The 13,950-nt window shown below is 41.2% G+C and overlaps 2 protein-coding genes across 3 annotated transcripts; both read right to left on the reverse strand.

The window, feature by feature from the left end:
- Positions 1–435: 435 nt before the first annotated feature.
- Positions 436–8,087, reverse strand: bsdc1 (BSD domain containing 1). 2 transcript variants are annotated; one of them, XM_086127856.1, is made up of 11 exons: positions 7,897–8,087; positions 7,289–7,343; positions 6,436–6,552; positions 5,392–5,559; positions 4,901–4,955; positions 3,778–3,893; positions 3,620–3,688; positions 2,888–2,972; positions 2,353–2,805; positions 2,025–2,128; positions 436–1,940 (listed from the first exon to the last, which is right to left on the reverse strand). In XM_086127856.1, exons 1-11 carry the CDS (start codon positions 7,905–7,907, stop codon positions 1,911–1,913), a joined length of 1,263 nt encoding a protein of 420 aa, XP_085983982.1. In that variant the 5' UTR covers positions 7,908–8,087; the 3' UTR covers positions 436–1,910. The 2 variants fall into 2 exon arrangements, with proteins under 2 accessions (XP_085983982.1, XP_085983981.1); XM_086127855.1 differs by having other exon boundaries at positions 2,320–2,805; positions 7,897–8,084.
- A 4,065-nt stretch (positions 8,088–12,152) lies between these two features.
- olig4 (oligodendrocyte transcription factor 4) lies at positions 12,153–13,074 on the reverse strand. Its single transcript, XM_086127899.1, has one exon. It carries the CDS (start codon positions 12,900–12,902, stop codon positions 12,153–12,155), a length of 750 nt encoding a protein of 249 aa, XP_085984025.1. The 5' UTR covers positions 12,903–13,074.
- Between the last annotated feature and the right edge of the window lie 876 nt (positions 13,075–13,950).

Genomic DNA, 13,950 nt, shown 5'->3' on the forward strand with positions numbered 1-13,950 from the left:
CAGTTTTTATTTTAAAAGTGTGTGGCACGTTTTCTATCACATGACTGAGGAAAAAAGTTTTGAAGTTATTTCTTGCACTTTTTTTTTTTTTTTTACATAATGACAAATACCTATCTATGAAATTCTAAGTAAGAATTACTGTCTTATATAAAAGTAGAATTGTAGACCTACCGCCTGTTTAATTGAAAAGTGTCCGGTATATAAATAGCCCGCTTCATGATTTTGATCAGTTTCGTCCTCCCAAGATACTTAGAATACAGAGGATGCGGAAAGAACTTTGGTATGAGTGGCAACTTCCTGGACATCTTTTACACTAGAATGGAAAACACCACACACCCCATTCATTACCGTATGATTCCAGTCATCTCCGGTTGTTTCATTTTAACAACAAAGAGCATCTGGATAATTTCATGGTGCAAGAAAAATGAAACTTAGTACGCCACGATACCTTTAATGGCATGAACAATTGAGAATTCCTACTGAAAGCAACTCAAAGTAAAAATGATGTGACAGCTTTGAGATGGAACAACAGAAATGGTACTGTCAATCACAGATGTACATACATTGGACAAATACATTGTCCAATCACATAACTACTACAACATTTTGCATAATGTTAAATTGCAGGCATGCAATTCCGAACGACTTCATAAGAATTTCTGTGTCTGACTTTAATCTTTATTTTATTCCTCAGAACCACCCATCAATTTTCGATACCGCTCACTCGCACCACTAATGAGATGTAGCCTATCCAATATGACTTTGGGTAAGAGATGAGTCTCAACGGGTCACCAGAAAGCCACATGGCACATATTGACACCCAACCGTTCACACTTAAGGACGATATTGAGTGTTCAATTGTTCATGTTTTTGTGCATGTTCTTGAACTTTGAGAAGAACCTCAGTCAAGTATGGGGAGAACCTGCAAACTCCACACAGGGAAGTAGGAGCCTGGATTTGAAACCCGCAATCTCAGAAATGTGCAGCAGATGTGCGTACCACTCGTCCCTTAGCCACCCCGTGATGAGCCACCTGAGAAACTACAATTACTGTACGCATCACAGCTGCTGCTATTAAACACGCACAATACTTGGGGCCCCCCAGAACATCTTTCGAACCAACCACTCCATCCGAATACAGAGAAAGCTGGTTGGTGCTTAATATGTGAGCAAAACCTGCACTGCTCTACAAGTGGCTGTCAAAATTGGAACAGAGGCTTATCAAAAACGATTTGTAGCCATGATTGCCAAAAAAAAAGGTGGCTCTACCAAGTACTGGACTGGGGTGGGGGGAGTAGTTATGCGCATGCCAATTTTAAGATTTTATTGTGAAAAATTCAGATAAATAACGGACTTAAATTAGAGGTTGTAACAAAAATGCGCAAAAACTAAGGGTGTTAACATTTTCGCTCAGGTCTGTTGATATTTGCATAAAAAGCAAGTCAAATAAAGGCGGGCAAGGGTAGACTTAATAATTGCTCTTTAATAATAATAATAATCCAAAATTACTGCTGTCGTATTTTAGCTCACAATGGTGACAAGCAGCACTTCCGCTACTTTTTACCTAACGTTAAGCCAACAAAAACATACATGATGAACTCATAATACAAAGAAAAAAAAAAGGAAAGGGTTCCCCCGTTGTTGCGATCGATCTTGATTACAACCTCCGTCTATTTACGAGTGTCATCTGCTCTGCATTCCGAAGTAACTCCAAGAAATAGTCACGTCACGGTCCTACCTAAATCTTGTCTCCCTTTCCAATAGGTTTCCCAAATTGGTTCAAAACCCCTGCTGGAAAATCTCCAACGGACATATAAGACAAGGTGACGGCGTGGACAAAGATTTAAGGCATGGTTCATCAGCAGAGAATTAGCTTAGATGGCGTGGACATGGTTGGTGCTGCAGGGTCTCTCACTCCCAGTTCTCCCAGTCTTCTTCCAACTTGGGTCAAACAAAGGAAAAAAATTAAAACTCCTGAGCATGCCACCAATTTATAAGCTACTATCGAGGGACGAAGGGACAAACCTCTCCAGATGCTTCGATTTTAGAGAGCGCCATTTGAACTTCTTCCTCTGTCATGTCGAGATCAAAGTCTTTCTCCCAGTCCTCGCTCACATCAGTACTTGAACCTGGTGGACATAAGAGGAATTAGGGCCTTCAACTTCATGACAACTTGTCTGGTCCATCTTTTAAAACAGATTTAGCAGGAATGCATCACTATTAATATGATTCGGAAGAGTACATATTGATGACAACAATTAAAAAAAAAAAAACGTAAAATAATATATAGAAATATATATAAAACCTGTGGGGAATGTACATTTTTTGCCGTTGTTAGAAGGTGTAGACTTGCCACTGTCAGAGTTCAGCTCAAACACTCTCAGGTCATGGGGTCCATCCTCCTTTGCGGCCTCTACTTTTGGGGCCCATGATGTCACCGCATCCACAGTGACCTCGGGCTGGGTCCCAGTTTCCATTTGTGCCACAGAAGCCGAGTCACAGGTCTGCTCAGGCTTTTGCGCTTTTGGCATCTTGTCTACTACATCGTCCACAGTGACCTCGGTCAGCTTCGTTACCAGCTCGGTGACAACGGGCTCGGGCTGCACCTCCAGTTGCGTTGGCAGGCTGACGCTGTCACTGCTAATTGAGAGGGTGGCGTCTCGTTCGTCACCGGGAGACAGGTTTGTGTTACTCAGCTGTGTGGTTGCTGTGGGAGTCATCGAAGGTGCCGGTTCCTGTGCTGTGCTTGAGTCCAATGGGGGCGTGAAGTTGAGATGGGATGAGGATGCGGTACCAACAAAGTCATCTAACAGAAAAAGGAAACCCATCAAGGTAGTGTGAGCGAGTCTCGTTTCAAAAGGAGCACGAGTAAGTTGTTGCTAGTATACCCTCCTCCTCTTCCTCCCAGCCAAGGACTTCTGTGTGGGACGTCTGTTCAGCCCGCTGCTTCAGCACCACTCGCCGTGCCTCCTCCTGACAACGCAAAACGTTTTGCAACAATTTCACCAACATTATGCAATCCTGTTCTTAAAAGCAAAGTGTTCAAACAAATTACAGACACGCCAAATGGATTAAATCCTGACAGATAATTCTAGTGAACATTTTCCATTTCGTTCCAAATGATGGTGCCAAGTGGCAGCAATAAAGACCACAATTGAAAGTACACGTTTACATGACACCATCATGAGCAAAATTACCACGGTAAACACAAAATTGTTGAAAGAGAATACGATAAAATTACCACTTAAGCACATAAAGCACTTCAGCAACAACAGCAGTCACCAAATTTTAGTTCCAAGCATGCAAAACCCAAAGCGATGTACTCAACCACCTAACGGGACTAAAAGGGGGAAGTCAAAAGTGTTCTTTACAATCTGTTCTATGCACCCCCACTAGTCTAAACACTACTCTGATTAATATTGCATTTATGGAATTTACATTAGGTAGAAAATTCCAGCCGTTTTCATCCATCTGAGAGCATCAACAAGGGGGGGGGGGTGCTTCTCATATTCAAACTCGGCAGCAGGGGGACTAAAGACCATGAAACAAGTTTCATGCTTGGCAATGGGCATGAGAGGATGTCGAGGTCATAAAGGATGTGTACTGATGGATACGTTTACCTGGTCCAGCTGAAATACTTTATAGAAGTACCTCTGCCAGAACTCCGAATGGGCAACCGCTGCCGGAACCTTGAAATAAAATAGACAAAATAAACCCCATCTCCAGATTGCTTTTTATTAAGACAAATGAATGGGTAGCATCACAAAGGTCGACGTACCATTTTTGTGTAAAGTGCTCGTATTGAGGGACTGCTAACCAAGAGCTCAGAGATTTCACCTTTCTTATCGTCCATACTGAAGTTGGAGAGCCAGTTGTCAAATTGCTCTGGGGGCCCTGGGAGGAACAGTTGGAAATAAAGTGAAAGAACACATATGAACAAGTGTGAAAGCATCCATTAGCAGAGACCTCTGGTCAGTAAAAATCCCACTGATCTCGTCTTCGATTGTGCCACAGCAAGGCAGCTTCATGGAAGGCACAACAAAGACTCACATTTGATAATAATAATAATAATAATAATACATTTTATTTATAAGCGCCTTTCAAGACACCCAAGGACACTTTACAATAACAAAAAACACAAAACAATACGGGTTGAGCAGCGGCAGCCAAAACGTGCCAGCGTTCACTCAACCCGGAAGTCAGAAGTGATGTCATTAAGTTTTCTATAATCATGCAGTACATGCGCAAACGCAGCACACGTTTCCATAGAACGCCTCAAACCTACAATGGGTTCAAAGTAACGATTCGTCTAAGAGAACTTGGTGCAAAAGATATTGAGCAAGGCTGACAAGTTCACAAAGGATCCAAAGACTGTTCATTCAATGAGCCCTCAAGTGATTTTGTAGTAGCTCTCCTTAAAAAATATATATATTCTGAAACAATGTACTCTAGGTATTGCCAGGATGAATGTTTATTTCTCCATTGTGAGACAAATAAAGGCTTTCTTATCTTCTAATTTATTTATTTACTTATTTATTTTCTGACAAAAGGAGCAGAATGAATTCTGAAGTCTCTGGGGCAATGTTATCCTCTCATATTCATCCAAAAGCTTCACAACTCACTGGACAGCACTTGACAATGCAGATGGACAATGATCTGAAGCATACTGTGAAAGCAAGCAGTGTTTTTTTGAAATCATTATTACTGAAAGGAAAATGTCCAAAGAACATGCCGAAACTGAAAACAGCTACTTTAACTTTGAACTCGGGATGCTCAGTGATTAAGGTGTTTTGAGGAGGGTTGGAACAAATTCAGGGCATTTCAGTTGAAAATTTGATGTGATGAGACTAAATTGAGTAGCGATTGTTAAATTACACATCTTTACTGGGTATATGTCTTACCATCAGGCTCATTGCAATATGTGGCGGGATCAGCTTGCAGATTGTAGAGCCGTGCCTGTAAGGACCAAAAAAAAAAAAAAATGCTCAGCTCAAACAAAAGTCATACAATTCAAATACTAATGAAGTACGCTAACTTTGAATTCATGAAAAAAAATGCCAGAAACATTCTTCTCTCGTTATTTTGGCATTGAGCAAATAGGGTGACTGGTAATCCAAACTGACCTAAAACCGGACAAGTTGAGTTTGACCATGTCAGACAGTGAGGGGAAAAAATGTGTCTTTTTCTACAATATATGTACATTTCTGATAGAAAACAGTACGTCAACACAGAGTAAAACAAAATCTGGCATGACTTAAAAGTATCAGTCAACAGTTGTAATTAGTTTAGCATTAAAAACACAAGATGAGAGCAAAGTCTTTAAAAGGGGCGTTGAACTGTCAACACTGTAACATTTCTGTTAACTGTCATAAAATGTCAACTCAAGATCCACCTTCGAGCTGTCGTAGACTTCTGTAGTTCCAGCTGGTGTTGCCACCAATGTGATAACATCGCAGTCTATGGTTTTATCAGGAGGTGGAGCAAGTGTGTCTGTTATGACTCCTAAGAAGCTGGAGAGGCTCTTCTTCACCTTCTCTGTAGTCTCTGACGAGCCTTCAACCTAGAAAGAAGGCATTGTACTCAGAGTTCAGCATTTTGTTCAGTCCAGACATTTCTTCAAAATAACTGCATTTTCTGCAAAAGCAATAATGTGCCTGTTTTAGAAGATAGGAGGAGGCTCAGAAGTCTAAACCGTACGCGGCGAGTGACTGAGTAGCCCACAAAAATCAACGATGCTAAAAAGCTGGTCGCCAAGAGCCCACAATGTCAATGGTGAAATCAGATCGCATCGTTTGAGCCCTTGGCTCCTCTCTGGCAGAAGGACTGCACTTTTCCTTTCTCAACAGGGCAGCCGCCTTTGTTGGCTTTCACAACACTGTCGTACCCATGGCCGTCCTTTTTGTTTTTTGATGTCATTAGATGCATTGACAAGACGTCGTCATTCCGGTATTTATCGTGCATCCCGAGTTTGCGGTGTGTTGTGGGGCGGCACTTGACGAGCGTGTGCGCAGGACACGGACGGAGGCGTACTGGAGCTTGGTGACCTGAGCCGTTGCTTCAGGTCTTTCCTGTGCACTGCTGTTGGTATAGCGCCCTCATAGTGGCGCAACGCTGCACCTGCAGTTAAAATACGAAGCCACCGCAGAGGGACATCAATCCCTCAATAAGCACAGCTGGGGGGGGGGGGGGCTTGACGCTGTGTTGAGCAATACAATTCGGCCTGGCTTGGGGGGGGCACAAAATTAGCTGGAGGTGACCGCCACGCAATTTTGAACGCAGAAAAAATTCTGGATAAAGGCATGCGATTCCATATCCAAGTATTGATTTATTGCACATTGTTGTGATATGCTGCATGTGCCATTATCGCAATGACATTCTTGCGATATAATGTGCAGTCCTAACAGATGCAGGGACAAAAACAAAAGCAACAACTTACCGCCAGCTTGTTTTTGACAGCAGTGGCTGTGGCCACAATTGAACAGGCTGTGTCATGCTGCACTACTGTGGAAAACTCCGTCAAGTCTCGCTTGATGAACTCCAAGGCCTCAGATGACTGTAATAAAAATAAAGACATTACAATTGGAAGAAAGATCTAGGCACAGTGGGCAATTGTGGTACTAAAGCAGACGTGTGCACATTTCAGCATGACATCTTTGATCCAAAGGACACTTTGATTCGCTCCTCTTTCATCTATTACTGCTTCAAACAACAGAGTGAATGGACGAAAAGTGGTTAAGATGGCTAAACTGTCTGTTTTATGTGTTGTGTTGTCTTTTTTTTTTCATTTTATCTTAAGTGGTGTTTTGATGGCGGCGCGGGCACCCGCAGCGGCTCTTCTTGTTGTCTGTTGTCTGTTTAAGAGGGAGGAAATTTCATCTGTGCTGTACTACACATTTTACAATAAAGTTGTACTTGACACTTGATAATGCACTGAAAGTCAGCTGTTTATCCATCCATCCTCAGCTCTACAAGCCATCTATAACTTAATGTGCATGTAGTGTTTGAAATGTGGGCAAAAGATGAACTATCACAACTTTACAAAGGTGGTGCGGGGTCACATGCAAACTCAGCACAGAAGAGTCAAAATGTAAATAGAGAACCTTAGACATGCTTGCCAAGACAGACATATTGCTCACGCAAAACTTCAAAGACCTTCTGAATAACCACAACCTGGATTCTGTTGACATTTCACACTAAGTTATACAACCAAACTACATACACAAGTAACACTTGGTGGTAAAATGACAAGCAACTTTAGACCTGAATATGGTGTGTTAATAAATGGTTACCTTGTCTTTGACGGCCTGGAAGCTTTGATGAAGCCAGCCTCCCCACCAGCTTTCTCTGTCATCGGATGCAAATTATAATTCACGTTAGCCAAATACATAACAGGACCAAAATGTTCATGTCCCTAGAATCTCTTTCCCGCTCTAAAGTCATCGTAGATTGGGCATAACCTCACCGAATCTGCTTCAGCTTGCAACGAACTGGCTAAAGGTTGGTGGCAGTTTGAGGTAGAAGGCTAACAGTCTAGCAAAATAAACGCCTCGCTATGCTGTCACTTAGGAATTTGCACAGCAATTTGATTAGTTCAATAAACACGCCAGACAGAGAAATGAAGCACAATTCCATTTACTCGTTCGATAAGTGGTGATTAATGTTGGTAGAGAGAATTACATTCAAGCTAAGCGAACGTTTGCTAGGCTATATTTTGTAAACAAACGAACTTCCTGTTATTATTTCGAACATTAGAGAGAACGGCAGTTTGTGCATAGCAGTTTCATCCAATAATAATATCGGCGCAAGTTGCAACACATTTTACGGCTAATGTTCCCGAAAACATATCCGTTGCTCAAACAACTTTAGAAGTAAAGCTAATACGTGACTTCTCACTCACCCTTCAGCCATCTTTAGGCGATGACATCATCATCAGTACTGTATTCTGAACTCTACCCCGTTACATCAAAGTAATACACACGCAACGAAAAGCGTTTATACCTGCCCTGACATCATCACATATTAACATATACGTGTAAAAAAAACAACAATTTAATAATATATTCTGGGCATCTTTCGTGTTTAGTTAATATGTACAATACTGTATCGTGTTATGTCGTGACAGTGTCCTGTCTACGGTGGTCTAAGAAGGCCAATTTTAAACGGCAACGCCTGGGCGACATTACGTCGTATAAAGAGCCTTTGTTTGCAGATTTAGCTGGAAAATGTAAATATTAAATGTTGTTTTGACGATCTAAAAATACATTTATGGTGAAATACTTACGAAACATTTTAGCTTAGTTTTAGGGAATTTTATGGAGGACTGAATAAATGCTCTCAGTAATCTACTTTTACTAATCGATTTTTACATTCACACTGACAACACTTTGGATAAAAATTGCAAAGGACTTTAGACTACACATGCTACTTTTGGATTGTCATAAAATGTAAAAAGTCCAACACAAAGTTCTTCATCTCATTATCTCTAAAGGTGTTGACATTTCATCTGTTGATGAAACAGATTTGGCTATTCCAGATCGTTTCTGTGTGTTCTTTGAATTACAAATGATCCCCAAAATTCAGGCAACCTGTTTATTTCTTTAATACCCTGGATGCTGTTGTTCCTATTAAAACTAAGAACATTTCATGTCGACCTAAAAAAAACCTAAAGAAAAAAGTGAAGAGTGAAACTAAACTCCAAGTTTATTTTGACCTGTACAGATGATCATTGTAATTCAAGTCTGTGATTTTAACAAGGCGTTAATAAAAGATATAACATTTTTCTGAAATCACTAGAACAGAAATTAAGTCAGCTCGAGTGTAAATGCTTTCAATCCAGGTTAAACAGTTTGATTTCTATTTTTCCCCATGCCATGTATGAAGTCCTCTAAACAATTTTAAAAGATATTTATTCTTGTAGTTATTTCAGAAACTTACTATTGTTTCTTTACTTAACGTTTAAATATTTTGAAAGTCTTCTGTAAATGTTTATAAACAGTGTCAATCTTCTTGTTAACCCTTGTGTACAAAATGGAAATGTGCTATACTGTATAAATAAAATTGTTTTGCCTTGCCTTACAATGTGACTTTTTGTTTGTGTGTACTCGTGTATAATATGTCCCTTTTGTTTGTTTTTTTTAAACAACAAGAAAAAAACGATGGTACCCTTACAATACGTAAAGTCCTTTGGTACTTCTTTGTGTGTGTGTATATGTGCGTGTGTGTGTGTGTGTGTGTGTGTGTGTGTGTGTGTGTGTGTGTGTGTGTGTGTGTGTTCTGACCCCCTCAGCAGCTGTGTTTTTAACTCATTAATATGTATTCAGTTTTGGGGGGTTGTGGGGTTTGTCTGTTGGCTTTACTAAGCTCAAAATAATAATAATAATAATAATAATAATAAAACAGACAACAAAGCCCTGGAAGTGTGTTGTCACTTAATTGAAGATTGCCTGCATCCAGACGCTCCACCATGTGTGCATATGTCCTGCAATATGTATCCTTTGTCCAGTGTCTCTTTTGCACTAATTGGAATTTTCAGTCTCCCAATTAACCCTGTCAATGTAGATTGAATGAGCCAAGTTACACAAATGCTTTTCTATTGATCAGAATCTGAATCGGTTAACATATCCATCTGTCAACAATACCATGGAATTAATGAGTTTAACTGGCAAGTTTTTCAATGTCTTACATTTTCACTGCACCGTTTCATTGTGAGAGAACTCGACGGTGTCATCATCGTTTTTAACAGTGCGCATCGCTCAAAAACGAACACAATACTCCGCAAATGTAATGGGGCAGCATTACATTGTGTTTGTTTTCGACATGCAGTGACCATCTACACAGTACAATTTGTCAGACTCTGTTACATTCACATTGTGGCATAGTTATAGAGTCATATTGTCACATAATTCTATCTCATATAGTTACACAGTTTACAGTAATATGTACACCAGAAGTCCTTTACATGAAAAAAAAAGAAGCTACAGTATTGCTTAATGTGCACACATTCTCTTACAATCTGTTGTTACACTAAGCATGAATTAAATTTAGCGACTCTGTAGTATTTCCTTCGAGTATTCCATTTGTTTTATTCAATTCAATGTATTATTATTATTATTATCATTAACAATAACATCCAATGCACATAATATTTACAAGGTGCAGTTAAATTCACCTATGTTCACTGTTCCAAGAAGGGCTCATACACCAAGAAGTGCAGAAAGTGGTACTGTGCAGATAACAATTTGAGATTACCGGCAATTACAAATTTTCGAAATGTCCTATTCTGGAACATTGTTCATCATACATCATTGTGAGCCAAAAGCTGCTGAGGCACCGCTGGCGGCAGCAGTGGCTGGCCATAATGGTCCACAGAGGACCTGCCCATATTGGATGATTTAAAGGATATCCATTACGCGGCACACTCAAACTCACAGACACCACGTTCACTCCAGACTGCTGATGCCACACCGTGGGTTAACACCATCTGGTGCCAATCAGGAAACACCAGCTTTGCACAAGTCAATGTCTCTAATTATCTACCTTGACCAAAGGGAGGCCGGTCTCCACTAATCTCTGCAATGTGTTCTGCTTCCCATTCCCACCTGTGCCCTGATAAAAGGGGGGCCTTGTGGGAGGACCTCGGGTCTCTGTGTCAAGGGACCAGGCACCAGGTGATACAGCAATGGCGGTCCCCACGCCAGAAGCTTCGTTGCTTGGTTTGGCTGGCAGCTGCCTCCCCCCACTGAGACGTCCCACAGCTGACAATTCCCCAGCACTGACAGGGGCTCCTTACAGTGTCAATAGCCTCATATATTAGGGCTAACCGCCTTTGTGGCGAGTGAGTGTGTCAGGCTTTTTGGCCTGACAGCGCTTGTTACCATGATGAAATGTAGATTGAATGGAGGGGGTCTGTGTCTGAGGCACGAGAGCTTGGACACCCCCGGCCTTTGTGTGCCCGCACGGGCTATTGTTCAACCCCATTCAGGGCTCTCAGGAGAGGGAGGGGGCCCAAGAGGAAGGTGGGTGAGAATGAGTTACATCTCTTCATTTCTCCCCTGATCTGCAGCTCATCTGTCAGCCGTGGGAGGATAAGCATGTATTTTACACGCTTGATTTGTTGCTAAGTGAAGGCAAGTCATTGTTGCGTTGTTTGCCTAAATCGTGTTCGCGGCAATCAGTGTGTTTGAATTTCAGCCGATTAATCGTTTGATCAAGTCTCCACTTCATTAAGCGCATCTATTTGTGAATATCTTTTATGCTTGCGATGTGTAGAAATATAGGCGTTCCTTATAAAATAAATAAATACATTTAGAACTTTTGATAGACTGGTCACATTGAGCCCTCTGGTGCAAGTTGTCCTTTGTGTGCAGATAGGTCATGATGAGACAGTGACAAATCGTTGTCCTAGAGCTTAAGGACATAGCTACGTCTCTCGCCTGTGTCGGACAAAAGTGACGCGCCTTCCTGGTGCCTGGGTTGTCCTTTCACCTCCTACGCCCTGTTGAGGTAAAGATGTATGGTCCCTTTGGTCAAGAACAACACATTCAGCTTCTGTGTTGTCGCATTGTGTCACCCTTCTGTCCCTCTTTAAGAGGGCAGTGCCTCTAAAGTTGCGGTTGGCAACCAATGATACCCTAAATCTACATTTTTTTTTCCACTGCTCTCTTGTCCTAGTAGTGTCGAAGCTTTTGTGATGTAAGTATGACTCAACTCTTTTCAAGACATCATGTCTTGTAATAACTAACATAATTGGTTGATGGTATATTTCTTCAAAAATTACGATTAAAAAAAACATAAAACGCTAATAATGGCAGCACACAAGTTTTATGATCATAACAAATTTAATTTAAGAAAATAGAAATCCGATACAAAAGGACACACAAAAATCATTTTTTGACAGTGTTTCTTCGTTGTTCTTCATCACATAAATTACAGTATTTGCTACTTTTGATAAAATCAATTCTGCGTTTAGAATATTTTCTCTTAAAGCAACACAGAAGAGACTAGTTGAAAAAAATAGCAGCAGTTTGCATGGCAGAAAACCTATATACATAATGTATAAATTGTGACACCAGTCATCAGGTCCCCAGTTGGTTCTCCTTCTTTAAGTTGTTTGGGCCCTCATGCTGATAATAACAGTAGTAGTCAGTTTTACAGTTACTTGTTCATTGCCAAGCTGTGTAACGAAGAGGTCGGTGTCGGTAAAGTTTGGCAGAGTGAGCATGGGCAGGGCATGCCAGGGAAATGCCTGTAGGAGGTGGTCAGGTGGAGTGGGTCTTTCAGAAGGCCCTGGACTGGAGCGTGAAACCCAAGAAAGCTGGTCGACGGAGGTGAATGCGGGGCTGGAATTGCTGTAGTAGCTGGAGTGGATGAATGATGCTGGCTGGTGCCAACCAGAGAGTGTAGGGACTGGGCCAGGGGGTGCAGGGGGAGGTGGGCAGGTGATGCAGCAGGGGTGATGGATGGGTGGGCAGTACGGCTCTGGACGGCAGCATTGGCTCCGTACACGTCCCCCACCAGCTTCTTCATCTCCTCCAATGAGCTGGACAGCATGAGGATGTAGTTTCGGGCAAGCAGCAAGGTGGAGATTTTTGACAACTTGCGGACTGATGGGCCGTGAGCGTATGGCATGACCTCTCTCAAGCCATCCATGGCCTGATTCAGATCATGCATTCGCTTCCTCTCCCGGCTGTTGACTTTCAGTCTCAGGTCTTGCACCTCTTCCTTGCTGAGCTGAGATCTAGATTTGGCCTTACCACCCCCGCTCTGGTCGGCCTCTCTGTCTGACCGGTTTTCTTGGCAGTATGTCTGAAACATCTTGTTTGAGAAGAAGCTCCCAGCTGAGTCATCCACCACCAGGTCTGGGGATGAGGAGCGGCTGCAGGTGGAACCAGCATCGGAATCCATCTTGGTTGAAGCAAGACTAGCGCAAAAAGGAAAAAAAAAAAATCTGGGATATTTTCAGATGCTTCCCAGTTTTTCTTGATCTGTGTGTGTTTCTCGTAGTGCAGCCACAGTCTTAATTCCCTTTATTCAGTCTGATGACCGGTCTGTCGAAACTGTCATCCTCTGGGCCCATGGGTCTATTTATACAGCCACCACAACAAAGGAACAATAAGTCGCATAATGAGACACTTAGAGCTACAGCCAATTGCAGAAGGGACACATGTTCACCCTCAACACACACACACACACACACACACACAAAGTCCTGTGGTCCCTATTGCACCTTCCCACACACACATTTCTCCCCTCTTCACCCCCCACCCCATCCCAGATGTACCGTAGCACATTAACCAAGAATACGCGTTAAGCTGCATAAAGAGTGAGTTAACTGAGAGAGTTAAAATTTAATTCAAGACAGTACTTGTTGAGGGTTATGAAATTAGATTTTTTTTAAATGAACTTATACCCTGTACCTTAAAGGGCACACTTACAAATACTTGGAAATTCAAAATTAAATTCATAAAAGACAATAATTGTAGAAAATCACATTTTCAAATGATACCTTTTTAAATGATATCTCGCAATTTCAGCCGTGTCCTTAATAATACTTAATTATAGACTTTGTTGTCATGATGCCTTTATTTACTCAGTGGCTGGGTAACTCCTTGTGGTATTAAATGACATTGCTAATTCTCCTTTAATTACTTGACTTAATAATGTTTGAAAAATGTTAATCAGTTTACAATAATGATATTTATGATAATGATAAATCAGTATACAGCCAAATAGTTTTCTTTCATTCTTGCCAAGCTTTCTTTGTGAAAAAGCCGGGTCTCTTTTTTTTTTTAAGTATTTAATTTAATTTAATGTATCATTATTTAAAAAAATTTTGTAACTTCTTTAAATAGAATAATTCATGATATTTTGTTATCAGTATCAGGAGGTTAAATTGTATTGTTCAACTACTATAGTAATGAAATGTGAGATGTCAATATTGGCTCAAGTCTAA

Source organism: Hippocampus guttulatus, chromosome 13 (genome assembly GCF_054856545.1).
Source record: "Hippocampus guttulatus isolate MCC_2025c chromosome 13, RoL_Hgut_1.0, whole genome shotgun sequence".
NCBI classification, from domain to species: Eukaryota; Metazoa; Chordata; class Actinopteri; order Syngnathiformes; family Syngnathidae; genus Hippocampus; species Hippocampus guttulatus.